At 42.1% G+C, this 27,799-nt stretch overlaps 1 protein-coding gene and 1 non-coding gene across 6 annotated transcripts in view; one reads left to right on the top strand and one right to left on the bottom strand.

The window, feature by feature from the left end:
* Window positions 1–27,799, top strand: part of SMAD3 (SMAD family member 3) — a 237,156-nt gene that overhangs the window by 196,503 nt on the left and 12,854 nt on the right. For 4 of the 5 annotated variants that reach the window (XM_030578208.1, XM_030578213.1, XM_030578214.1 and 1 more), the window contains 5 exons: window positions 12,380–12,573; window positions 13,797–13,931; window positions 14,680–14,754; window positions 17,357–17,407; window positions 26,009–26,221. In XM_030578208.1, the coding sequence (XP_030434068.1) occupies window positions 12,380–12,573; window positions 13,797–13,931; window positions 14,680–14,754; window positions 17,357–17,407; window positions 26,009–26,221 (668 nt within the window). Of the gene's footprint in view, window positions 1–10,090; window positions 10,095–12,379; window positions 12,574–13,796; window positions 13,932–14,679; window positions 14,755–17,356; window positions 17,408–26,008; window positions 26,222–27,799 lie in introns of those variants that run through there. The other variant, XM_030578215.1, reaches the window with a different exon arrangement.
* Window positions 18,927–19,042, bottom strand: LOC115659282. Its single transcript, XR_004002504.1, has one exon. It is a non-coding gene; the product is annotated as a U5 spliceosomal RNA (small nuclear RNA).

The raw sequence follows: 27,799 nt of genomic DNA, 5'->3' as shown, positions 1-27,799 counted from the left end.
AGAATTGCTATGGATAGAAATTTCATGCTCTAATAAAAATATAACATTAGGGATCTATTATCGACCACCTAACCAGGACAGTAATAGTGATGATGAAATGCTAAGGGAAATCAGAGAGGCTATCAAAATTAAGAACTCCAATAATAGTGGGGGATTTCAGTTATCCCCATATTGACTGGGAACATTTCACTTCAGGACGAAATGCAGAGATAAAATTTCTCGATACTTTAAGTGACTGCTTCATGGAGCAGCTGGTACGGGAACCCACAAGGGGAGAGGCAACTCTAGATTTAATCCTGAGTGGAGCGCAGGAGCTGGTCCAAGAGGTAACTATAGCAGGACCGCTTGGAAATAGTGACCATAATACAATAGCATTCAACATGCCTGTGGGGGGAAGAACACCTCAACAGCCCAACACTGTGGCATTCCCAAAGAGGGAACTATACAAAAATGAAGGGGTTAGTTAAACAAAAGTTAAAAGGTACAGTGACTAAAGTGAAATCCCTTCAAGTTACATGAGCCCTTTTTAAAGACACCATAATAGAGGCCCAACTTCAATGTATACCCCAAATTAAGAAACACAGTAAAAGAACTAAAAAAGAGCCACCGTGGCTTAACAACCATGTAAAAGAAGCGGTGAGAGATAAAGACTTCCTTTAAAAAGTGGAAGTCAAATCCTAGTGAGGCAAATAGAAAGGAGCACAGACACTGCCAGCTTCAGTGCAAGAGTGTAATAAGAAAAGCCAAAGAGGAGTTTGAAGAACAGCTTGCCAAAAACTCCAAAGGTGGTAATAAAATGTTTTTTAAGTACATCAGAAGCAGGAAGCCTGCTAAACAACCAGTGGGGCCCCTGGACGATCGAGATACAAAAGGAGCACTTAAAGACGATAAAGTCATTGTGGAGAAACTAAATGGATTCTTTGCTTCAGTCTTCACGGCTGAGGATGTTAGGGAGATTCCCAAACCTGAGCCAGCTTTTGTAGATGAGAAATCTGAGGAACTTTCACAGATTGTAGTGTCACTAGAGAAGGTTTTGGAATTGATAAACTCAACATTAACAGGTCACCGGGACCAGATGGCATTCACCCAAGAGTTCTGAAAGAACTCAAATGTGAAGTTGCGGAACTATTAACTAAGGTTTGTAACCTGTCCTTTAAATCAGCTTCGGTAACCAATAACTGGAAGTTAGCTAATGTAATGCCAATATTTAACAAGGGCTCTACAGGTGATCCTGGCAATTACAGACCGGTAAGTCTAACTTCGGTACCGGACAAATTAGTCGAAACAATAGTTAAGAACAAAAATATCAGACACAGAGAAAAACAAACTGTTGAGCAATAGTCAGATGGTTTCTGTAAAGGGAAATCATGTCTTACTAATCTATTAGAGTTCTTTGAAGGGGTCAACAAACACGTGGACAAGGGGGATCCAGTGGACATAGTGTACTTAGATTTCTAGAAAGCCTTTGACAAGGTCTCTCACCAAAGGAACTTACGTAAATTAAGCTGTCATGGGATAAAAGGGAAGGTCCTTTCATGGATTGAGAACTGGTTAAAAGACAGGGAACAAAGGGTAGGAATTAATGGTAAATTCTCAGAATGGAGAGGGATAACCAGTGGTGTTCCCCAAGGGTCAGTCCTAGGACCAATTCTATTCTATTCAATTTATTCATAAATGATCTGGAGAAAGGGGTAAACAGTGAGGTGACAAAGTTTGCAGATGATACTAAACTACTCAAGATAGTTAAGACCAAAGCAGATTGTGAAGAACTTCAAAAAGATCTCACAAAACTAAGTGATTGGGCAACAAAATGGCAAATGAAATTTAATGTGGATAAATGTAAAGTAATGCGCATTGGAAAAAAATAATCCCAACTATACATACAATATGATGGGGGCTAATTTAGCTACAACGAGTCAGGAAAAAGATCTTGGTGTCATCCTGGATAGTTCTCTGAAGATGTCCACGCAGTGCGCAGAGGCGGTCAAAAAAGCAAACAGGATGTTAGGAATCATTAAAAAGGGGATAGAGAATAAGACTGAGAATATATTATTACCCTTACATAAATCCATGGTATGCCCACATCTCGAATACTGTGTACAGATGTGTCTCCTCACCTCAAAAAAGATATTCTAGCACTAGAAAAGGTTCAGAAAAGGGCATGATTAGGGGTTTGGAGAGGGTCCCATATGAGGAGAGATTAAAGAGGCTAGGCCTCTTCATCTTGGAAAAGAGGAGACTAAGGGTGGATATGATAGAGGTATATAAAATCATGAGTGATGTGAAGAAAGTGGATAAGGAAAAGTTATTTACTTATTCCCATAATACAAGAACTAGGGGTCACCAAATGAAATTAATAGGTAGCAGGTTTAAAACAAATAAAAGGAACTTCTTCACACAGCGCACATTCAGCTTGTGGAACTGCTTACCTGAGGAGGTTGTGAAGGCTGGGACTATAACAATGTTTAAAAGGAAACTGGATAAAGTCATGGTGGCTAAGTCCATAAATGGCTATTAGCCAGGAAGGGTAAAGAATGGTGTCCCTAGCCTCTGTTCATCAGAGGATGGAGATGGATGGCAGGAGAGAGATCACTTGATCATTGCCTGTTAGCTTCACTCCCTCTGGGGCACCTGGCATTGGCCACTGTCGGTAGACAGATACTGGGCTAGATAGACCTTTGGTCTGACCCGGTACGGCCGTTCTTATGTTCTTAAGGTGGAAAAATAGATAAACATATACTATATTTTCATATATAATATACTTTTAAAAATTAATGCATAAAAATTGACTCCAAGAAAGAAGGCTGTGTATGTCTGTCACCTTACGCTACCAATCTAGCACATTACATGCCAAAGTGGCACAAACAATAAAGAGATTAATAAACAGTACTGTGGAAAAACTATTAGGATATAGCCATCAGGTAGTGAAATGAGCAATATATAGCCACAGCCTTAAAGAAAATTAAATTACAAATTGCCTGTTGAATGGATACCAGCATGGAAGACAAAGTAGGTGCAGCTCAGTGATCAAACATCTTTACAACAGAAGATTAACTGAAGGAAATTTAACAAAGTAACAATGGACAGTTAGTTTATGGTAAACCAATAAAACATGCTGATGTCTGAATCTGAAATTGGACATTGAAAAATAAAGTCCCAAGGCCCCTGCTAAAGCATTTAGCATTGCTGGAAGCTTATTAAATGACTCATGCTGTCATAATCTGATCCTGACATCATCTTTGTGTGCTGTACTACTTTAGCTGTTGACCAGAAAAAACAAGAACCAAATACCAAAATCAAGACTAGCACATTTCAAAGGGTAATGAAGACTCTGGGAAATAAAATATGCAAAGGACAGCTTGACTGTTCGTGTAGTGTCAAGCATGCTGCAACTGATATGCAAATAAAATGTCCTGTGAAGTCAAAGGGAATGGAATTCTCTTACCATCCTTCAAAATCTTTGCCTCTAGTATGGCAGCCCCAGTAGGTAGCATTCCCCCTGCACAGGCTCTCGTGGCCAGCTGAGACACCTAGTTGTGCCACCCATTGGTTGTGACCCAGGACAGTGATATGAGTTAAGACCCACAGAAAACTGCACAGTGACACCTCGAAGGTGCAGTAATCCTGTGTGGGCCACTGCTTCACACCGTTAACTGCACTGTTGCTGCTGTCTTTTGCAGCAAATTTAGAAGGACTGCTAATGCTCAGAGGCTTTGTATCTAAAGAACATTTAACAGATCAACAAAATATATGACGTGTCAGATGAGTGGGTCTGTATTTAACCTATGGATATTGGTTTTGATTCAGAAGGAGGAGTGTTCAGTGGGAAGAGCAAGAGGAATGGGAGTTTCTTAGGCTGTGGCTACACTACAACTTCTGTTGGCATAGCATATGTTGCTCAGCGTGTAAATATACTACCCCTTAGGTGACATAAGTGCTCGTATGCACAGTGCTATATCAGCAGGAGAGCTTCTGCCACCGACATGGCTTCTGCTGTTCACAGTGGTGGTTTTATTATGCCTCTGGGAGAGCTCTGTCCTGTTAGAATAGAGTGTCTTCACCAGAGATGTTGCAGCAGCACAGCTGCCTTGGTGCAGCTGCGCCACTGCAGTGCTGTACATGTAGACATTCCTTTAGCTATACCAAGGTGCAAATAAGAGAGATGGTTACCAGTGTGAAATAACTCAAGTTATAGAAAGAGAGTTGTGCTCTTGAGACAGCACTGAGTGTAAGGAACTCCTGAGAGCTAATACTGGCTCTGACACCGACTCATGTTTGGCCATGGGAAAATCATTTAACCTCCATCATATCAATTTTCACATCTTTGAAATGGGAGTAACAAATACATAATTTCCCCACAAAGATGTGATAAGGATTAATTGTATGTTTGTCAGGTAGTCAGAAGTGCTAACTAGAAGCAGTATTAATTTATTATTAGATTCCTATATGTGTGCACACATAATATATCAACACTGCAACCCTTAACAGAAGACATTTACTCCCGTTCCTAGAAATTGAGTAATATCGTTGTTAAGCTGAATCACATTTGGAAAGTTTAAAGATGCTGAGCAAATTGAGGAGGAAGAAATGGCAAGGGATCAACTTTTGAATTACAAATGTGCTGCATGTGTCATTTTTTATTCATTGTTGCTCATTTGGCCAGTATTCAGGGAAAATTGAGATTTTATCCAACTTCTCTGTGAAACTCTATGGATATTTCAGTTCTCTGCAAACAAAAGCCAGATTTTTCTATGTGAATGAATGCTTACTTTTCTCGAGCACACCAGGTGTGCGGTCAGTAAGGAGCTACTTATCATGTTTGGTGCTTAACAGAAAAACACAACCTGTAGATATAATTCTTGGTAATGGTGCATTTTAAAAGCATACTAACAAACCACTTGTCATTTTAAAAACAGACTTCTGCTCACTATTTTTAATAAGAACCTCTTGGAAGCTTGAGACTTAAATAATTTTTCTTCAATTATCTTTTTCCACCCTCTCCCTCATTCCGCATGCACTCTGGTTTGTTATTGTACAGTTTGACAGTTAGATTTGGTGTGTATTTATTTGTTGTAAGGAGTATTGAAGCATTTGGCTTTTTTGGAAAATGAGAATGGATATAGAAGTGTTGTGCACTTTGCAAATGTGTGTGTGTATATGTGGCAAGGAGAGGGAGTGTTGTGCAGGATGGACTCAAGGTAGGCCAAATTTTGAACTTAGCCACCCTGACAGTAATCTCCCTACAACTGTGCATCATGTGTAGTACTAAGCACTGCTGACTTTTGTTTGCTTTAAAGCGATTTAATTTGCCCTCACCAATAATTGTAGGGTAGATGGTTGAAGGAGAGGATTGAACAATCCAGTCTTTTTTAAGACAAACCTGAAAATGCTACATGAGGAAAAGTGGAAATGAGAGAGGTCCCACTCCTGAAAGGTGCTGAGTCCTCCTGGGAGGTGGGACGCATGCTCAGTTTTCACTGACTTCAGGGGGTAAGAGGGCATTCAGCATCTCACAACAAAGAGAACAATTTAATAGCACAACCACATTTTATGCATTAGTCCTCCAAACCAAGTTCCCATTCTGCAATGCAACCTTCTCCTTCTCACTGCTCAACTTTTGCAGAGTTTAGTCAGCAGAAAGCTATAGCGGGTTGTGAAAAATATTTACTTTAGGTGTTTTCTTTAGTTTACCACCAAAACTCATTACTGCTCCATACTATTTGGGCAGCAAATAGCTTGGAAACAGTTTGAAGTAACACTTTCTTGAGTCCAGTAGACTTTCTTAGTTATGTAACAAAAGGGAATCTGAACAACACAAAAACTATAGGGTCATTCTTAAATCTGTTTAGTCTAAAACAGTGTTTCCCAGACTTGGGAGGCTGCTTATGTAGGGAAAGCCCCTGGTGGGCCAGGCCAGTTTGTTTACCTGCCGTATCTGCAGGTCTGGCCGATCGCGGCTCCCACTGGCCGCGGTTCGCTGCTCCAGGCCAATGAGAGCTGTTGGAAACTGTGTGGGCTGAGGAACGTGGGAGCTGCGATCGGCCGGACCTGTGGACGCGGCAGGTAAACAAACCAGCCTGGCCCACCAGAGGCTTTCCCTACACAAATGGTGTCCCAAGTTTGGGAAACACTAGTCTAAAATATTACTTCTGGTGATGCCGCTGGGCAGTTGTGTTAACTGTAACTTATGCTCTTCTTCAGGCATACAAATGTAGTGACTGTATTCTGGAATCTAGATCTCATTTCCCTCTTTGGTATTTTACCACCTATGACTAATTATTAGATGACTGATATGGTCCATGGGGGAAAACATCTCGGTCCATTCTCAAGTTCACATGTATTATTATCACTTATTCTTATATTGCTGCCTCTGAATATACACTGGCTATGTTGGGTAGACCAAAATGTGCTGCTCCTGGGCAGCAGCCTGGAATAACCACATAAAGCTCCGCCTTTAAAATCTCTGCGTCATAGGAGACTTTTGTTTCCACACCCTTTGCTGCTTAGTCCCACCACACAATTTTGGGACACTTTACAGGTTCAGCTGCAGCCAGTGGTAGAAAACATAATTTCCTGCCACAGGAAATGGTACTGCAGTTGGAGAAAATCACCCAACATTACAACCTCATTTAAGGCGCTTGAGCACTGAAAGAAGATCCTGGGAAGTAGCCAGGGGTGTGGAACAGTATCCTGGCTGGCATCAAGTCAATCTACAAGTGGAGAGCTGCTCAGCAGAGGCTGGTTAAATGGAAGATGAGGGAGCAGCTTAGCAGAGAACTGGAGAAAGGCTACGGTGGACTTTTGTCTTCACTTGAGTTGAGAATATATTTGCTGTGACAATGGCCACTGTGGTTGAGATTTGGATGCCCAGATCCCATTCGTTTTTATAGGAACAGGATATCCAAATGCCTTAGGCAGCTTTGGAAAATCTCAGGCTTAGAGTTGAGGTCACGGTTTATGAAAAGTGACTAGTGGGGATGGGGGGAGGGAGATTTGGCACCTGCTTTGTGGAGAGATCTACTCTGTGTGTGTGAGACATCTACTTCCTCGGGTTGTCAGTAAACTTCCATTGAGTATGGTAATCAGGCTCCCATGTTCCAATTACTACTTCAGTTTCAGTGCTTCAGCCTCCAAATATCCTTCCATATCAGCCAACCAGAACTCTACTTAGTACAGACCAGGTATGCCTCAAACTGCAGACCTCCTATGCTGGAAAGCATTGTTAAATAAGCAAACTAAAAAACAAAAGCTTTTATGTTGTTGCAGTTAGCTGTTCCAAAAGCCACTGCCTTTTTCTAGTCATTGACATCTGCTTCTGCTTGTTGGCACCATGTGTTTCTTCCAACCCTTTTACAGAAAGGAGCATCCTGGAGAAATACTTGAGGATGCATTACAGCATTTTCTGTGTTCTGGTGCATTTGAATTGGATGAAAGTAGCACAGGGAGAAGACTCACACAGAGCTTGTGGTGCCACAGAAGGATAGAAATTCTAATGATTAACTCTTCCCATCTGAGTCACAAATGTATTCTTTTCCCCACCATGCATCATAGTATCATCCAAGCACTGAGGGGAGGATGTACGGTTAATCTTCTCCTCAGTCCTGCTTCTTTTGGTAGTCAGACTTGCCTCTGTCCTATCATGGCAGGGACCGTGCCTTCTTTTATGTTTGCAAAGTACCTAGCATGCTATGGCTGCTGCCAGAAGCTAGTAATAAATAATAAACTAGAAAAAAAAATGGAAGCCAGTGGTGCGTTGAGTATATTTTTCTTTGCATGAGCAACTTAGACCAGTGTAGTAGGAATTTAATTTAATGTTGTTTGGATCATTGCAGTGCATCACATGGCGAGATGCTAAGCAGATTGTGGTAGCTTACTGAGCAACATGTTTATATCCCAGTAAACCCCTCAGTCATAAGAAAATAGGAATTGGCATGCTGGATCAGTCCCTCTAGTCTGGTATCCCATCTTCAGACAGTGACCAGTATCAGATGGGGCAACAGAGGAAGCAAGCCTGCCTTACAACCCAGCTGGCGTTCTTCCCAAGAAGACACCATTGGGGCTGTTTTCCATCCCAAATCCCTTTACAGAGAGGGCTGAAGAGAGATTTCACAAGATTGAAAATATAATTAACTCATAGGAATGTTTTGTGCATATCTTAATTCTCCCTCTATCACCTTTCATTATTAGTATTTCTGAAATAAAATGTATTCTGCTCTGTTTCAAAAGGTTTTCGTTAGATAAGACGCTTAACTGGTCCATCTCTCCTCCTTTCCTATCACAGAAATAGCACTCAGATTGCAAGTAACTTCAGATACCAAACACACTTTGTACAGTTTGCATAATTTCTAACAAAAATATGGAGCTTCAGAAGAAGTCACTGTGAATTATCTGTTTTTAGCCTGTTGTTGTTTCACATAATCACAATAGAACTATTCAGAGTTTGAGTGTACCAGGGTTTAAACATCTAGATGGGTATTGAGGCAGGATACTGGCTTAGTATCTCTTGTTGCTGACTCCAGGTAGGCAAAGCCATCTACTCAGACCACGTCTATACTTACCGGAGATCGATGCCACTGCGATCAGTGCAGCGGGGGGTCGATTTAGTGGGTCTAGTGAAGACCCACTAAATTGACTGCAGAGTGCTCTCTGGTCAATTCCGATACTCCACCAGAATGAGAAGAGAAAGGTAAGTTGACGAGAGAGCATCTCCCATCAATGCAGTGCAGTGTAGACACCGCAGTAAGTTGACCTAAGCTATGTCAACTCCAGCTATGTTATTCATGCAGTGTAACTTAGGTCGACTTATCCCGGTAGTGTAGACAAGGACTTAGTGTTATGTGGCAGACTTACTGATTTAGTCAGACAGCAAGGCAAAGGCTTTTGCTGCCAGGTTCAAGCCCTCTACCAGTCACTGTGCATGTATGGGTACACAAATGTGTTTCTCATTTAACGTGACAAAATCCAGTAGCCCATGTATGGGGTAAAGGATACTTGATTTAAAAATAAATAAATAAACTTAACCTCCTCCCTGTATCTTCATCCTCTCTTGTATACCACATGTTGTACTGCCACGATGGGAATATAGGTACAGACAGGCAGGGGAAGCAACAGGGACTGACACAGCTTTCCTGGATTTTTTTTGGCTGTTCTTCTTGGATATTTGGAAACTCTGTGAAAGTTTGCATGTGTTCTCACATGGCATCTAGGAAATGACTGAGATATACAAGGCCAACTCATTTGCATTGCTTCACCTCACCTCCCCCTATTCTCCTCAGCACCTTTTACCAAGGGTACTTGGAGTACTGGGAGGAGATTGATATTCCCTCCAACTGATGGGAGAATTCACCTTGTAGGTGTAAAAACTCTGTCCCATCCTGACAAATGTATAGGAGAATGATCCTTGCTCATCAGTCATCCCAGGTGTGCATAATCTGTTTTAGATCTTCTCTCTTTTCTTTGAAGGCTTGCTGAAAAAGCAAAGACACATGAGGAAACAGATGGATTAACTTTTCCCTTCAGTTTGTACAGCAGACAGCTATTAATGTCAATCTAATCTGTCTGTGCTGCTGTAATGGCAACAGTAATTGGAAATTGTTGGAAAATGAGTCAGGATTATGCTTTCTGTGGGACTGAGATGATTGTGATAATCTGTATGCTATTTTCCCCCTCTGTTCTTTGCCTCTATCCAGATGTGGTGAACTACCCTAAATAACTTTGTCCTTCCTAGCAGACACTGACTTTTTATACATTGTCAGTACCGAGGAAGTGAAAAAAAGTGGTCTGATTTAGTCCCTTGTTTCTTTGCTTAACTTTAATAAACAAACTCCTCCTGTGCGAAAATAATTATTTTGAACCTGCTGATATTAATTTAGAAATTTTCCACGTTATCATCAACTAGCAGATGGAGAATAAAGATCTAATCCTGCTCCCAGTGAAATCAATGCCAAAGCTCCCATGTATCTCACTGGAAGCCCAGTCAGGCCCAATAACTTTAGGTAATGTAGATTTTGTTGAACTGGTTGCTCTATTTCTATTAATCTGTTTCTAATAATTCCCTTCCGTCAAGCACCCAGTGTGCCCGAATACCATCCCAGGTCATCTGGATTTTGATAGAATACTTTATTCTGACATGCAAGTCCTTCCTGTTTCCTCAGAAACATTTTATATTTGGCCTTCTTCTGTTGAGTCTTTCACCTGAAAATCCTATTTCCTGCTTGAAATGTGTAACCATGTGGACTCACCCCCGCGGCTCCTCCTGCTGGTTGCTTCAGGGAATTAGCTCAATTCCAGCTACGGAGCACCCTCTGCAGGCCAGTGAGCCACCTGTCCTCTACTGGCCCTAGGCCCTTCCCTGGACCTCGGTGCCCCTTTAACTGGGTCTCTCCCCTCCCAGGGAACCTCACCCCACTATCCCCACTTTGCCTCAGTATTGGCTACTGCCCAATCATTGTCTAGCCCCCATGCCCTGGGGCAGACTGCAGTATCAGCCACTCATCATAGGCAAAGGGGGTTTGGCCTGGCTGCCTTTACCCACCCTCCGGCTGCCCCTCTGCAAGCCCAGCACCTTGGAGGTCTAGAATTAGGCCCTGCAGCCTGGGGAGTTGCTGGCCTAGGGCTTCTCAGCTCCTAAGGCTTTTCCCTCAGCCCTGCCTTCCTTAGGTCCACTGGGTGAGTCTTCAAGCAGCCAGGCCTGTCTCTCTCTCCAGTCAGAGAGAGACTTCTCCTTTTGGCTCCCCTGGGCTTCTTATACAGCCTGTGGCTCAATTTAGGGCATGGCCCCCAGCTGCAGCCACTCCTGCTATCAGCCCAGGCTTCTGGCTCCAGCTACAGCCCCTTGCCAGGGCTGTTTTAACCCCTTCAGGGCAGGAGCAGAGATCCACTTTGCTACAGAATGTCCTAAGAAGGAATGAGGCAGATTGTTAGCAGCAAAGCTCAGCCTGAAAGGAGATTTGGTAAATATGCCAGATATTCAAGTGTTTGACCTCCCCTTCACGGAAAAATCTGAAGAGTGGGATACACCCTTGCTCTATTTTTGCACATTGAGAATGTGTGATCCATAAATAATAACCGAGGAGCACCATAAAGAAATATGTGTATACTCTAAATAAGCCCCATGGGCTCTAAGCCATATTTCAGGCTGTAACATAATCACAGGTTCTGGGTGTTTTTATAAGCTGTGAGAGCAGGCCCTTCGGTGGTACAGATTCCTTATAGGCTTTCTGCATACAGTTATTTGCAACCTGTGAGTTCTGCTACATTGCTAAAGGAAGTGCAGGTCAGCTATAGCCAGTATTCGTTACTTGTTACATCACTCTTTGTTATAAAGATGTTTACAAGAGGTGTGTGTATGTTATAACAGTCCTGCTAGTGCTGCCATTGGGAAGAGTCTTGCTGGGCTGCTATCCTCCACCCTGTTTTTTAGGCTAGTTTATAACTCTTTGGGGCGGGATAATCACTACTTCCTGAACCCAGACAGAGGATTTAATGGGAAAATAATTCTATTTGTTTATAGATTTTTGGGGACAACTCAGTGTAGGAATAATAATTTTTTAAAAAAACGTAAACATAGAGGTTTCATGTTCTTACCTACAGACTGTGGAGCAGGTCTTCTGATTTCATTTCTCCTCTCCCGCCCCCTGTTTAATTAGGCATCTTAAGTGTGGGAAATTGGCATAAAGTAATTTTTTGTTGCCATTTAAAAATGTGAGTGCCTGTATTAATTTTATTTGGCATCTGCATTGTGAATGATCACAATGCAATAGACTATAATGTCTTTTTATATTTTTTAAAAGTTATAACCTTTCATTAATATGTTTTTAAAACATATTGTCTTTACATATGTAGAGCCAAATTCTTAAAGCTATCCAAAGGATTTCTTCAATAGGACAAGTAAGTATGTTTCAGAAGCACCATTCATGTGCTGTATTCTGGTAGGAAGCAGCCTCCCCCACAGCACCGTTCTCTTTGCCCCCAGATTAGTTCCTGCCAGGAGGATGAATGATCTGCCCCAGGGCTGTTAATGAATAAAGCCATCTGTGAGTCAGAGAAACTGACACACCCAGACTTCCTTACCTATCTAGGCCATGTCCCAGAATACTTATTTGCAGTTCCTGTTGCAGAGAAGTGGCCTCTGAATTTTGAGGGCAGCCAGATCGGGGCAGCTTTCATTCTCCTGCTGCTTGCTGCAGCCTTCCTGTTGGGTACCTTTGCACAGCACCTGCCAGAGCCTGGTCAATAATCTGTATGGTTTTTTACATATACATTAGTTCCAGTTCGGTTGTTGACTTTTTTGTCAGTTTTCTTTAATACTGTACATCTCTGAGATGAAGAAAAGCAAAACACATACATGTTCATTATCATCATTATTTTCTTAATGCAGATCACTAGATGGCCGGTTGCAAGTATCCCACCGTAAAGGGCTTCCCCATGTAATCTACTGCCGGCTGTGGCGTTGGCCAGACCTTCATAGCCACCATGAGCTGCGTGCCATGGAGATGTGCGAGTATGCCTTTAACATGAAGAAAGATGAAGTCTGTGTCAACCCCTATCACTACCAAAGAGTGGAGACTCCAGGTATTGTGGACATTCTGGGTATTTCAGCTTCTCCATGCAAGGGCAGGAGTCTGTTTAAAGTTTCAGGACAAAATAAAAATAGCATGCGTGGTGCTTTAAAACCAAAAGGTTTCTATTATTAGCTACCCCTCCCTAGCTCCCTCCCACGTCTTGTGGTGAAATAGTGCATCTATCTACATCTTTATTTATGGTGATGAGAGGGAAACTTCAGCACACACAAATCAAAAAAATCTAAGTTTAAGCAGGTTGTATTCCTGCCAAGCTCCAAACATATTATTTGTGTGCACATACAGGGCTTGTCTACACTACCGTGCGGGGTCCATCTAAGATATGCAGCTTCAGCTATGTGAATAGTATAGCTGAAGTCGACGTACTTAGATCTACTTACTGCAGTGTCTTCGCTGCGGTAAGTCGACAGCTGACACTCTCCCGTCGAGTCTGCTTGTGCTCCTTGTTCTGGTGGAGTACTGGAGTCGATGGGAGAGCGCTCAGCTGTTGATTTATTGTGTCTGTGCTAGACTCCATAGATCAACCCCCACTGGATCGATCACTGCCCATTGATCCGGTGGGTAGTGTAGACAAGCCCATAGAAAGAGTCCAACCTTTAATTCTCTTCCTGGGGTGTTCTTTATTTACTTAAATAACAATAAAGTTCCTGCCATATTTTGCTGATGAGTGTAGCTGTTTCTAAGGATTGCTCCCTGAACAAACCCTCTATTTGTCCCTAGCTTCCTGTGCCTCCGAGAGATTCAGACTCTCTCTTATATCCAGAGTTGTAACTAATAGGACCTCGCTGGTCTATCTTTCCGTGTCAGTCAGCAGAACAGCTCTAGATTTCTATACAGAGACCCTAAAATATTAACTCTGCTCTAACGTATAATTTTCTTTTTTCATCTCTTGGTGTATCTTGTCTTCTCTGTGACTCGCTCTTAAATTGCTAATATCTCAGGGTAGGGATTGTCTTTATTTTTGTGTCCTATACAGCACCAAACATCTTGTCAGCACTTAGTAATAGATAGTAACATTTCACCACTAGCCTTTCCTGGAGCCACTTTCATAGTTCTGAATGCTGATTGGAGTTACCTGCATGTGTGAGAATGTTATTCCAAGGGCTGGATTTCTCCTCATTTTCCAATATTTCATGTTGGGTCAATGTAAGGTGTCATGTTATAAACTTGCTGCTAATGTCACTGTCCTGCTCTGTTTTTTTTCCATCTGTTTAGTTTTACCTCCAGTGCTGGTACCAAGACACACAGAGATTCCAGCAGAGTTCCCGCCATTAGATGATTATAGTCATTCCATTCCAGAGAACACTAACTTCCCGGCAGGTATAGAGCCACAAAGCAACTACATTCCAGGTACTGTATGGCCTCCATCTAGCAAACAAAGGGGATGAAGAAAGGGCCTATTGCCCAGTAAATGACTGATACATATGTCCTGTAGGTTTAATATTAGGCCCCAAGGGTTATGTGGCACACTGCTGAGCTCTGTTTTTCTCCATTCCATCATTACCCTCCTCATTAACCTTTAGAACTCCTGGGCTCCCTAACTGGCTGAACCAGATTGTGTTCAGATCTTGAGGTAGACAGAGCCCATTCTTAATCTCTGTTATAGATCAGTGGTTTATTAACCAAAGTTGTCGTCAACCAAAAACGCACGCACTGCTGCTTAAATCCTTTGCTGTACATTCTGCTCTGCCCCCTCCGTGGGATGGATTTAAAATACATTGTAGAGTGTTTTGCTGAGTGAATCTGAAAAAGCTATTTAGCGTATCTTACTGTATATCTGCATAAGGGCGTGTATCCATTATAGACCTACAGCTCATCTATACTGGCGGTCCAGGAAGGTGCAATTCAGAGAGGAGAAAAACAGGAGGAAGGAAAACTGCAAAATCATTGTGAAATTGTATCTGAAACTAAAATCCTGAATTTCTGCTTCGTTATCATAAAAAGGCCTCCTATGACCTCTACTCACCTTCTTGTGTTCCCTCCCTCTTTATAAAGTATTTCATTAGTCTGCTATGAACAGAGATCAGAGAGATATATTTTGATAATGTCTGAACTCTGCAATCAACTGTAATTGACAGTTTAATCTCCTGATTTCCAGAGACACCTCCTCCAGGTTACCTGAGTGAGGATGGAGAAACCAGTGACCATCAGATGAACCACAGCATGGATGCAGGTGGGTCATCTCTGGCCATTTCCTTTAGCTTTCTGGGTCAAATCCTGAGACTCTTACTTAATTCTTAGGCCACCAGCGAGTTCCCTGACTAAGGGCCTTGGCATCTGACCCTATATTTTTAAATATGTCATTATATTGCATATTTATTTGTTACGCTATAACATGCAGAGGATTTTGGTTTGAGGGCCATTTTTATATCTCTTGAGTGCTGATGACTAGATTTTTTTTGTTGTTTGTTTGTTTGTTTGTTTTTTGTTACTTTGGCAGTCTGAGTAGCTTTTTTTTTTTTTTTTTTTCTTGGGGCGGCAAAAATGGTGGAGGACAGATGCAGTTTGGATTCCGCAGGGTGGCCTACACTGTATAACACACCTTAAACCCATGGAAAAAGGTTCACCATGCACTCCCGTGCCCCACAGCACCAGCTGCTAGACACAAGTAAACAGGAGAGTGGAGCACTGACCACTGGCCTCCTCCCTTTCCTTGCAGTCAGAAGTTTGTATTGTCTGCATTTAGTCTGGGTCCTTATTATTAGAACTGTGCATGCATACACAAATTGAGTACCCAGTCAGCGCATTCATTGAAAGCAATGGTGCGATCAGACCAAGTGTTCGCCCTTGCAAATGGCCAAGTAAGTGTGTTTGAATATCGGGCCATGAATATTGAGACGTTCAGAGACTGCATTCTTTGTGTTTAGCAAATGCTTCCCCATAAACCATCAATCCCCTTCTCAGTTTCTCTGTGGCATTTAAACAAGTACTGTTGGGCTGTGTATCCAGATTATTTGCTCTTGGAATTAGTGCTAAGATATATGAACACAAGGTAGTTAAACAGATGAGGACCTACAGCCCTCACTCACATAAGTAATCCTTACCCAAGACATCCTGTTGATGTTGGAGTTACCCTTGTGAATAAGAGTTGCTGAATCCATCCCTTAGTTTGTAAAAGCTGTGTTTGAAAAACAAAGACACATCTCTGGTTAAAATGGTTACTGCTTGAAAAGAGCAATACACAAATATGAGCTTCATTCAAACAAAGGGAGTGCAGGGCCTAATTAATGCAGATACTGCGCACAGTCAGCTCCCTTTCTGTGCATGACTTGGACTTCAGAGTGCATGTGGAATTATAAAAGAAGAATGACAGATTTACAGTCTTTCTCCACAATGATACAGATGGAGGAAGCAAGCGTGGGTTTGTTTGTCCATATCAAACATGAGCCTACTGACACAATCCATTTTGGTGCATGCAATTATTGGTACTGTGGTTGACATCCGGAATGTAAATAGGGCCTTTTGGGATAAAATACTGGAACAGAGATGGCCGAGAAGATACCATAAATACCCAATTTATGTTCAATGCTATATCTGTTCTCTCTGTGGGTCTTCCACTCCCTCACATATCATGGACTTTGTTCTTTTTATAAGAACGGATTTTTAAAAAAAGCTAGCAGAGCTCAGTGGAAGGCAAGGCTCTGCAATGTGCGCTCATACCTGCCAAGCCTTCATATTTTCTTGCAAAGCTCCAGTGTAATGCCTCCTTTTTTTGTTGGAACCAGTTCTGTTCAGATGTTCAAAATATATGTGCATGTTTCCCATACAGAATTAGAATGATAAAGCCTACAACTATGGTAATTCTGCTTGTAAATTTACCTTTAATCACCTAATTCTCCATGGCCCTTACCTATATGGTAATTTTCACCAGGGCAAAGTGAGCATAACAGGGGTTGGCAACCTTTGGCACCCGACTCGCCAGGGTAAGCATCTGTTTACCTGCCGCGTCCACAGGTTCGGCTGATCGCGGCTCCCACTGGCCGTGGTTCGCTGCTCCAGGCCAATGGGGGCGGTGGGAAGTGGCACGGGCTGAAGGATATGCTGGCTGTTGCTTCCCACCACCCCCATTGGCTTGGAGGAGCGAACCATGGCCAGTGGGAGCTGCAATCGTTCGAACCTGCGGACACGGCACGTAAACAGAACGGCCAGCCCGCCAGGGTAAGCGCCCTGGCGAGCCGCGTGCCAAAGGTTGCCAACCCCTGGAGCATAACATGCTACCATGCTTCTCTGATAGGGAGTTACACTCACTTTGCAATAATTTTGCACTAGTGTGACTAAATACATAGAGTGCAGGGAAACAGAAAGTCAAAGCTGTAGTTGTCTAAGTAGTCACCTTTGTGTATAGTTGCCATGATGGTACATGCAGTCATATTAATGGCATATGCAAATGAAGCACACATACCTATGTTCACAGTTTTGAAAATTGGGTCTCTGGTCAATGAAGACCTGGAGCAGCGTGAAGATGCTTAGCAATATTACTTTGTATCATAATGATAGTAATAATAATTGGCCATTGAGGAAACTGCAAGTCTTGCTTTCCTTGATCACAGAATGAAGTTCAACTGGGGCATGGGATGCTTAAGAATTCCAAGATTGTTACATATTTCATATATATACATTGGGTTTAAGCAGCAAACACAATATTCTTAGACCAAAAACATAAATGCCCTTGGTTTGATCTTTAGAACCAAAAACCCACGTTAGCACTAATGTTTCTGTTTTACTGTTTTTTCTATGCAGTTACCAGCTTAATCATTATCATCTTGATTTTTCAGGTTCTCCAAATTTATCTCCAAATCCTATGTCCCCAGCACATAATAATCTGGGTAAGTATGCCATCTTCAGAACTGTGTGTAATTATAGTGATAGGCATACGGAGGGTATCTTAATGATGACATTACTGCCTGATGTTGTGGCATTATTTAATGCTTCTTTGTGCTGATTCCCATTTATTATGGTGACAGTGATTCACAGAAGCTCAAAATTAATACTGAGATCTGCACTTACAAGGTAGGGTTGGATATAAAACAAGATGCAGTGACAGACCAAAAAAAAAAGGGGAGGTGAGGGTGCCAGGGCGAATGAATGTGAGAGCAATAACAAAATTAAGATCTGATGATCACAGGTTTGCCAGGAATGCATCCTGCTGGTTCTTATTTTAATAAATGTGTTTTAAATTAAACTCAGTCGTCTAGTAAGCAACTATATAATTTTAGTTCCTTATTGTCAATCTAAAGTTCTTATCTGACCACCATTATCTTATTATCTGAGTGCCTCACGATCTTTAATTGTATGTATCCTCGCAACACCCTTGTGAGGCAGGATGGTATGAATATCCCTATTGTACAGACAGGGAACTGGGGCATGGAGAGGCTAACTGACTTGCCCAAGGTCACACAGGAAGTCTGGTGGAGCAGGGAACTGAACCCAGATCCCAGGCTAGTGCCCTAACCACCCGCCCCACCTTATAAATTTTGTTTATTGAGATAATTGAGCAGGGGGTGAGATTGGTAATGGAGTGTTGGGTGATGGAGTTTTGGAGAGCACAAGGGCAAAGTGGGGAAGGTGAGACGGGGAAAGGGTGGAAAGAAGAAACAGTAGTAGACCAAAAAGCAGGTGGTGTGCTGAAGCACTTAAAATATGACAGAGGCAGATTACAGAAGTGAGTTCAATATACTTGAAATGATTAGTGTCGATATCATAGTGCTCACGTACCGGATCAGTTGTTCTGTTTGATCCTGCAGGGGTGCAGAGCACTCCTCTCAGATAGACACAGTCCCTGGACTGAAGAGCTTAGGGACAGATTGTAGCTGACCCCTCCATGGGGACACAAGGTGAGCTCAGGGATGTTATGGTGCCGATTCAAGCCTTCTGGTTCCCATATATGTCCTACTACTACCTGAACTCAGGGGTGGGCTTAAGACAGGCCCTTTTCACTGGCCAGAACAGCCGAATTCATTCTGGGGACCTAGGCAGCAGTGTAGGCCTCTGCAGGGCTCATCTGTAGGCACCAAGAGCCTAGTCCAGGCCTTAGTATTATACCAACATATCAGTGGTTCTGTTTTCATCCTATCAACTAGAGATATTTAAAATAATAAATAAGAGGAAAATGAAAGGTGTAGAAATCAAGGTTGTATAATTCTCTGAGATAAGCCTCAGGAGGTCATCTAGTCCAACCCCCTGCTCAAAGCAGGACCAATCCCCAGACAGATTTTATCCCGGTTCCCTAAATGGCCCCCTCAATGACTGAGCTCACAACCCTGGGTTTAGCAGGCCAATGCTCAAACCACTGAGCTATCCCTCCCCTCTATTTAAAAACAAAAACAACAACAACAACAACAAAACAACCTTACCAAAGTGAAGCCTCACAAAATTGAGTAGAAACTCATAAATGTTCCTCCCCACAGGAATCTTTAGCAAAAGGCAAAAGATTTATACAAGCTTAAGAGAAACCAGAGTATTTGGAGAGTGTATTTCTGAACTTGCATTATATCTTCAATGTGTATCTGATTGTGCTCTTTATTTTCATGTAGACTGACAGAGGGGTCAGATCTAACCATATTGCTGGGCTCACCCCTTTTGAAATTACTCTCAGTGGTCACCCTCGTACAACCCTGCATACTGCAGGATCCGTTCTCTAAATGTTACTTAAGCCAGTAGACACAGACCACTTCAGATTACTCTTAAAGTGCCACAGCCACAAAGCTTACGTATGCTTACAGCCTTGGCACAGAGTATCTTGACAGCACTCCAGAATTTCAGGCATTGCCTGGCTTGCTTTTGGATGTCTCGGGCTAGTCAATTTTTTTTTTTTAAAGGATGCTGGATATATATATCTGTGTGGTACTAACATTTTTCTTTGGCTTAACTGTCAAAGCCTAAGAAGGAAGAGGGTTTTTTGTGGAGGTTGGCGGGTTGGTTTTTTGACTGCATCATTTATGCTCAAGTGTGCTGCTTGTGAGTCAATTGGAATTTCCAATGTTGTTTATCAACATTTTAAACAACAAAAAAAAAACAATCCAGATTGCTTTTTGTAGCTGCAGATAGCAACCACCTCACCCACATCAGTAAGGAGTCTCTAGGAATCAGGCTTCAGTGCATGTTTTTTTCCAACAAAGGCAATGGTTATTAAACCATGCTGCTTGGCTGGTCGATCTGTAGGATGTCTAGTGTGGTGTCTGGTAGCAAAGACTAAGTACGGGCAGCCAAAGCATATTAAGCACAAGTAACCCATTTGTAGTCTCTGAAGCTGGAGTCAGAAAGTGTAATAATTTGAAATCAAATGAAAGGGACACAGCCAGGATTTACAAGATGAACATTTGTTGTTCTTGGACAAGTTCATAGCTTGTGGATGTTTCAAAAAAAATATTTTTTTTAATTTCTTGTGGGGTGTTGAGTTGTAGGTAATTTTAAAATAAGCGAAATGACACATTGCTAATCAAACTTCTCCGTAGTGATGGAAGTCTTATTGCCATCTACACGCTGTTGGGTGATCTGCCCAAAATGAAGAGTTGGTGGTGGCAACAGGGTAGATGACAATACAAAAACAAAAAAACCCCCACCCACTTCCTCCCTCAACTAGCGGTGTCAGAAGACAGACCAAAGACTGAACGGGCCATGGGAAATGAGCTCCCTTCTCTCTGCACCGCAGGTGGTCTCTCCAGATCAGAGGGAATGTGAGTGCACCTGGCAAGGAGTCCACTTGAAAGGACTTTTTTGGTTCAAAGGTTTAGTTGTCAAGCACATGTTTTTAGTGAAAGTTACAAATACTAAGTGATCTCCTATTTCGTTTGTTTCAACTTAACCCCCCCCCCCCAACATATCTATGGCTACTCGTGCTGTGTGGATATTCAGATTGAGGTCAGGAAGTTTATAGGGCAAAGGTCCAGAATTGGGTATGCATATTGTTATCTATGAGTTTGGTATACTGGAAATCCATTGTCCTCTTCCTCAGTGTTGGCTCTACAAGAGGCTTGATGCAGACACTGCAAGTGAAATAACCACATACCATATGGTCAGACGAGTTAGTACTACAGGCCTCAGCTGGTTTCTGTGGTGCAACGCTGCTACTCCAAAAAAAAATAAAAAAATGAAAGTGGTATTCCCAAGCCCTTCTGAAAGTTCAGTGGTTATAGAGTATAATGATAATGAAGAGACTGCGTGCTCACTGTCTCTCTTGCTTTCTCTCTGTGTGCTGATTTAAGGATGAAGTTAGAGATGTGGCAGCCATAACTGGTACATATGGATTAAAATACAGAACTTCTGACAGAGACTGTGTTATCTGAGAATCCAGTGATGGTGTTGCCTTACAGAAGAATAACAACCAATCTAAACGTTAGGATCTGAAATAAGAGGCCTTTAATATTTTCTTCTCACTTACCCTAGCCCAGTACAGACCTTCCTGGCCACCATCTTTGTAATTTAATACAATTCTTGAATATCATTAGAATTGGCTGAAATTTTCCACAGAAAAATATCAATTTTGATAAAAATTTCCCTGCAGGTAAATTATAAATGAATAGAGTCAGTATTTCAAAAATTAAAGAAATTTTTGCCTCGACTGTCATCTCATATCAGTTTTTTGGAAACTGAAAAACCTAAACATTCAATTTTCAGTTTTTGGATTTTCAGGGATTTCCTCCCTTCCCTCTCTTAAAAATTGCGAGGGAAGTGTGATGAAAAACCCCATTTCACACTTTTTTAATGTTTTCCAACTGAAAAACAGAATGAAAAAATTGAGGGTTTTTTCCCACCTTTTCCCACCTTTGAGAAACTTTTGTTTTGACTGGTTTCAATATTTAGTGTGGAAAAGTGAAATTTTTGGACCAGAAGTTTCAAATGGCCATTTTCCGCACAAAGTTTTGAGTGGGAAAAATGTTGGGTTTCCGACAAGCACTGTGTATTATAAATATAAAAAATGCTTGCTGCTCTGATCCTACATTACAAGTGCCGTTTCTTGCTTGATGCAAGAATTTTCAGAAAGGAGCCACCAGTTCCATTCCATCTTTTTGTATAAAATACTTCACCAAATTTCCATGAATAAGATCTGAGATAAATTCAGTGACCTATCTCACCGCAGGGTGAGTGCTGGGAATAGCATGAAGTGATTTGTTATATCAATTCACTTTATATTTTTACTTAGATTGATGTAAAGAGCCTGCAGTTGTTCTCCTCTGCATCTGAGCCAACAGAAATACTGCTAGAGGTCTAGCTCAGAGATTTTGGGAGAATAAGTTGGATGGGTCTCATCCCAGTACTCAGGAGACATTTATTGCCCTCACGATTCTGCATGATAGGGATCCTTTCTTGAGAGGGACTCAGGACAGGAAAAAGCAAGCATCTTGTGTATCAGAGTTGAAATGGATTGGCAGTCATGTGTGTGGAAGATTGAAGGAGGATTTACCTGGTTACTACATATCCTTTCTTTAGCTCTTTGCACAGTCCCTGTGGGCATTGTGTGGATCTAGCATTACTACAAGTTCTTACTTGCGTGAGAACCAAATGCATAAAAATCAAAATGATACGTACAGACCACTTCTAACACAGGAGGTAATTCACCCTTTCCATGATGGCTTAAAACTTAGCATAAGCCTTATACCACAATCATAGGGAAGGCAGCATCATTAAACATTCAGCTGCATTTCTTAGAGACTAGTGCATTTCCAACAAGATTCATGAGTGGTCAGTTTGTTGGTTTCTGTCTTTCCTAAAATTGCAAATTAAGCCGGACATGAAATTTCTGTACATCCTTTAGTGGGGACCCGCAGTCCCCTTGAGTCACAACCCAAGTGGAGGTGATTGCTGAAGGAAAGTACCACAAAAGTATATACAGTACCACAGGTTATGGGTGCTTCTACAACCCAAGGGCAGCATCACTGAAGATACCATTTGCAGGGCTAAAAACTTGTTTTGCTTTTATAAAACTTAGACTCTTATTTAGAAATGTTTGCTCTTGGATAGGAGCAAGCATGGATTTTTTTAAAGCAAATGAGCATGATTTAATTTACCTTGATTAGCATTGCTATTTGCTATACATTTGTCAGAATGATTTCAGCACTCACAGATAGGTGCCTCAGTCCAAAACTGCTAATCAGTGAAAATTGTAGAAACTCGCTTGAGACATGGCAATCCCAGTTTGGCAGTTAAATGAGTAACATAGGAGAAGGAGACAGAGATGGAAAAGGAACAGCATGTACTGTACTTGATGACTCGTGGATTTGTACAATAGCATGTAAATGTGTGAGGGGAAATGTTCAAAGATGTTTTGCTTTATGTTTGAAGAAACCTACGTTATGCTCATAAGAATGTTCTAGAATACATTTCTCTTCAGTTGAGGCCAGGCCCATAGGTAAATAAATACTCCATTTTATGGAATTACTTTCTGTTAATTTATGCTCTGAGGGTTACATTCTGATTCCTTTGGGCCTTATGCGGGCACGCATATACCACCTAAGAGAGCAGAAATGTCAGCCTTAGCTTGGGAAGTAGTTTTCTTTTAATTTGTTCACCAAAGGGAGCAGAGGTTGCCCCTCAATAGAAAAAGATAAGAACAGGCTCCCACCCTTTCAAAATTTCTGGATTTGGGTAGGATGTGCCGAGGGTCAAGGAGCCTCAGAGAGAGATCCTTTGCCTTCACAGAGAGTTCCTTTGCTGCTTGGATTCCTGGGGTGCTGTGGCACTTGGACAGCACATCTCCTAAGGAACCAGCAGCACGTTGTCAGGTGTCCTGATAACACACTTTTCCCTCAAAAATTGTGGAGAGAAGTTATTAAAGACTATCTGCAGTAACTGGTGCTGGCTTCCCTCACATATTTGGGGCTTTGGTAAGAACTGTCAGAGACCTGCCCCCAAAGACTGACCACAAGGAAGGGCATCTGTGAAGTAGGGGAAGAGGACAACAATCAGCTAGAGTAATAATACCTAGCTCATATCTAGTGTTTCTCATCCGTACATCTCAAAACACTTTACAAAAGAGGTCAGTATTATTATCCCCATTTTACAGATGAGGAAACTGAGCACAGAGGGGAGAATTGATTTGCCCCAGGTCACCTAGCAGGCCAGTGGCAGAGCTGGGACTAGAACCCAAGTCTCCTGAGTCCTGGTCTGGTACTCTAGTCTCATATTAATAGAAAATGGGATGACACTGAGTGGTGGGGATACACATGAAAGTTCAAGGAAGTAAGGGCGCTATTTACACAATACCTGAAACAGTGAAAGATCGTTGCATCTGTACTGATACTAGTTCTGGTTTAGAGGAGTGTCAGGGTCTCTTTCCCATTTTGAACTTTAGCGTCCAGAAAGTGGGGACCTGCATGGTCCCTTCTAAGCTTAATTCCTGTCTTAGATCTGATAATGCTGCCACCAACCAAAATATAGTGTTTGGTACACTTTCTGTCCCCCCAAAACCTTCCCTGGGGAACCCTGAGATATACCCTGATCCAAACTCCTTGGATTCTAAAACAGAGAGGAAATAACCTTCCCCCCCCTTCTCTCCCCCTCCCAGACTCTCCCTGAAAGAGAGACACTGATCCCAACTCCTTGGATCCCAATACAGAGAGAAATTAACCTTTCCCTCCTCCTTCCCCCTCCCAGACTTTTCCTGAGAAGTACACTGATCCAAACTCCTTGGATCCTAAAACAGAGAGGAGTTAAGCTTTTCCTCCCTCTTCTTTCCCCCACCAATCCGTGGTGAGTTCAAACCCAGTCCCCTTGGGTCTTACACAAGGACAAAATCAATCAGGTTCTTAAAAAGAAAAGCTTTTAATTAAAGAAAGAAAAAGTAAAAATTATCTCTGTAAAATCAAGATGGAAAAATGTTTACAGGGTCTCAGCTGTACCTAGACCAGAGCAACTCCCCCTCCCAGCCTAAGTCTAAGTTACAGCAAACAGAGGTGAAATATCCTTCCAGCAAAATACACATTTGCAAATAAAGAAAACAAACATAAATCTAATCCGCTTTCTATCTATTACTTACTATCTTGAACCTGAGAGACTGTTTCAGTAAGATTGGAGAAATCTGGTTGCATGTCTGGCTTCTCTTAATCCCAAGAGAGAACAACGAACTGAACAAACAGCACAAAACAAAGACTTCCCTCCACCAAGATTTGAAAGTATCTTGTCTCCCAATTGGTCCTTTGGTCAGGTGTCAGACAGGTTCACTGAGCTTGTTAACCCTTTACAGGTAAAAGAGACATTAACCCTTAACTATCTGTTTATGACAAGGAGTATAAAATAGGGCTTGGTCCTGCCTCCACCGTAGTCAGTAGGAATTTTGCCATTAATTTCAGTGGAGGCAGGCACAGTTCCACATGGTGCTGGTAGTGTTTTTTTGAGGTATGTGGCTATCCTTGCATCTGTATCCCACTTACTGGGATATGTTAACACTTGTTAACATAATTGTCTTTTTGGTTCAGATAAATGCAAAGATCATTTGGACTGTACTAGTGTAAAGGCTGCATTCTGGGTATAGCTGAGTGTGAACTTGAGCAGGATACGGCTGAATAGCAGCTTCACTTTCTCTTAATTGGCTAAACTTTCCAGGACAAATGTCTGTTCTTAAAAGCTAAGGAGCTGGCGACAGATGTTTATATAAGAAATGACACTGAACTTCTCTTCTTGGGCTGCTCTTCTTTGCAAGGAAGAGAGAGAGGAGCAGAGGTGGGGCCTGTCTTTGTCAGAGCTGGTCTCTATAACCGCGTGCCCAGAGCACTGAAGAAATACCATAGGGGGGAACCTGGTAGTGGGAGGGGGGAAGATAGTGCTTTCTGTTGCTCACTATTAAATCTTCTCCCCAATCAAGGAGCAGCATTCGAGTGTTTTTAAGATGTCCTCACTTGCTTAGAATGGGGATGAGGAGATTAAATTACTGTCAACTGTTACTGGAATTGACTTTAGCAGGAGTAGAAGAATTTCAGTTTCTTTAGTCTTACAGTCACACCCCTCTTGCACATTTAGTACTGTCCTCTTCAAAAGGACTTAGTGCAATAAGATGGTGCAGCTCATTTCAGTTGGAACCACAGGCTGAATCAAACCACCGGTGAGCTCAGAAGCTGGACCAATGGGCCAAAATTTTGCTCAGTTACATACATGTTACTGAGCGCAGAATTTAGCCCATTGATTTTAGGTAAGGTTTTTTAAATAGCACAGTAGCTACCTGAAATTAATGTTGTGTTTCATAGTTTGTGAGTTCAGTTTTATAGGTGGTAAAGATTAAGTCTGTTAAGTGGTAATGGTGGCTATTTGTGATTATTCTGCTTGCCAACTGCTTTGCGGTTGATGTAACTTTCTTGCTGCAACCCATTCAAATCTGTCAAGTAATTAAAGCTTGTTTGTTAAATAAACACAAGCAGTGGAGCTGAATAATAATCTTAAATCTTTCATTTTCTTCAAAGAGCCTCTCTGATTTCTTTCCTGTTTGCTTTGTGCAGACCTGCAGCCTGTTACCTACTGCGAGCCAGCTTTCTGGTGCTCTATATCCTACTATGAACTCAACCAGCGAGTAGGGGAGACATTCCATGCTTCACAGCCTTCGATGACCGTGGATGGCTTCACTGATCCCTCTAACTCGGAACGCTTCTGTCTTGGCTTATTGTCTAATGTGAACAGAAATGCAGCAGTGGAGCTCACAAGACGACACATTGGTAATGCCTGTTTTCTTGTTGCTATTACCATCTGTTGAGTGGGAGAGGAAGGTGTAGAGGGTTGGATACAGAGTGCTGAAGATTAAATCAGCCATCTGTGTAGCTTGATCAGTTTTAGTTAAGTTTCTCCATTATTTTAACATTAAAATTCTACAATGTAAAAGTGTATTTTACAACAGTAAACTAAAAAGATGTTTTAGAATAGATTTATTAGACATAATAGAAGTTGAATTGTATCTATCAGTAAATTTATTTCTAAATGTTATGAGAGATCTCCTTTACTCTTTCCTACCTCTTCCCTCATGAATAGAAAACAGTGGCTTGATCCAAATCCCACTGGAATGGAAAGACTCCCATTGAATCAATGGAAGTCTTATCTATGATCTGGAGGATGGCATGGATTGCACCCTCAGCAAGTTTTCAGATAACACCAAACTTGGAGTGGTAGATATGCTGGAGGGTAGGGAATAGGATACAGAGGGACCTAGACAAATTAGAAGATTGGGCCAAAAGAAACCTGATGAGGTTCCACAAGGACAAGTGCAGAGTCCTGCACTTAGGACGGAAGAGTCCCATGCACTGCTACAGACTAGGGACCAAGTGGGTAGGCAGCAGTTCTGCAAAAAAGGACCTAGGGGTTACAGTGGACGAGAAGCTGGATATGAATTGACAGTGTGCCCTTGTTGCCAAGAAGGCTAACAGCATTTTGGGCTGTATAATTAGGAACATTGCCAGCAGACTGAGGGGTGTGATCATTCCCCTCTATTCAGCATTGGTGAGGCTTCATCTGGAGTACTGTGTCCAGTTTTGGGCCCCACACTACAAGAAGGATGTGGAAAAATTGGAAAGAGCCCAGTGGAGGGCAACAAAAATGATTAGGGGGCTGGAGCACATGCCTTTGAGGAGAGGCTGAGGGAACTGGGTTTATTTAGTCTGCAGAAGTGAAGAATGAGGGGGGATTTGATAGCTGCTTTCAACTACCTGTAAGGGGGTTCCAAAGAGGATGGATCTAGACTGTTCTCAGTGGTACCAGATGACAGAACAAGAAGTAATGGTCTCAAGTTGCCGTGGGGGAGGTTTAGGTTGGATATTAGGAAAAACTTTTTCACTAGGGGGGTGGTGAAGCACTGGAATGGGTTACCTAGGGAGGTGATGGAATCTCCTTCCTTAGAGGTTTTAAGGTCAGGCTTGACAAAGCCCTGGCTGGGATGCTTTAGTTGGGAATTGGTCCTGCTTTGAGCAGGGGCTTGGACTTGATGACCTCCTGAGGTCCCATCCAACCATGATATGATTCTATAATCTAGGTTTTTATAAGATCATCCATCACCTACATGCATTTTAAACAAGTATAACTCCATTTCCTTCAGTGGCGCTATTCCTGATTTACACCATGGACAGCAAGAGGAGATTGAGGTCCTGACAGTGCTGAACATTAAATAGCAAGTTAGGGCCCAATTCTGTCCTTGGTTAAACTGGTGTAAAAGTTAGTGGATTTTTTCCCCATTTACACTGGTGAGGGCAGTATTAGGCCCTTTCTATGCGACTTAACGGTACAAGTTAGTTTCTCTGCCTCCAGGC

This window comes from Gopherus evgoodei, chromosome 10 (genome assembly GCF_007399415.2).
Source record: "Gopherus evgoodei ecotype Sinaloan lineage chromosome 10, rGopEvg1_v1.p, whole genome shotgun sequence".
Lineage (NCBI taxonomy): Eukaryota > Metazoa > Chordata > Testudines > Testudinidae > Gopherus > Gopherus evgoodei.
The sequence above is the reverse complement of the archived record's forward strand: the minus strand, read 5'-3'. Positions and strand labels throughout refer to the sequence as shown.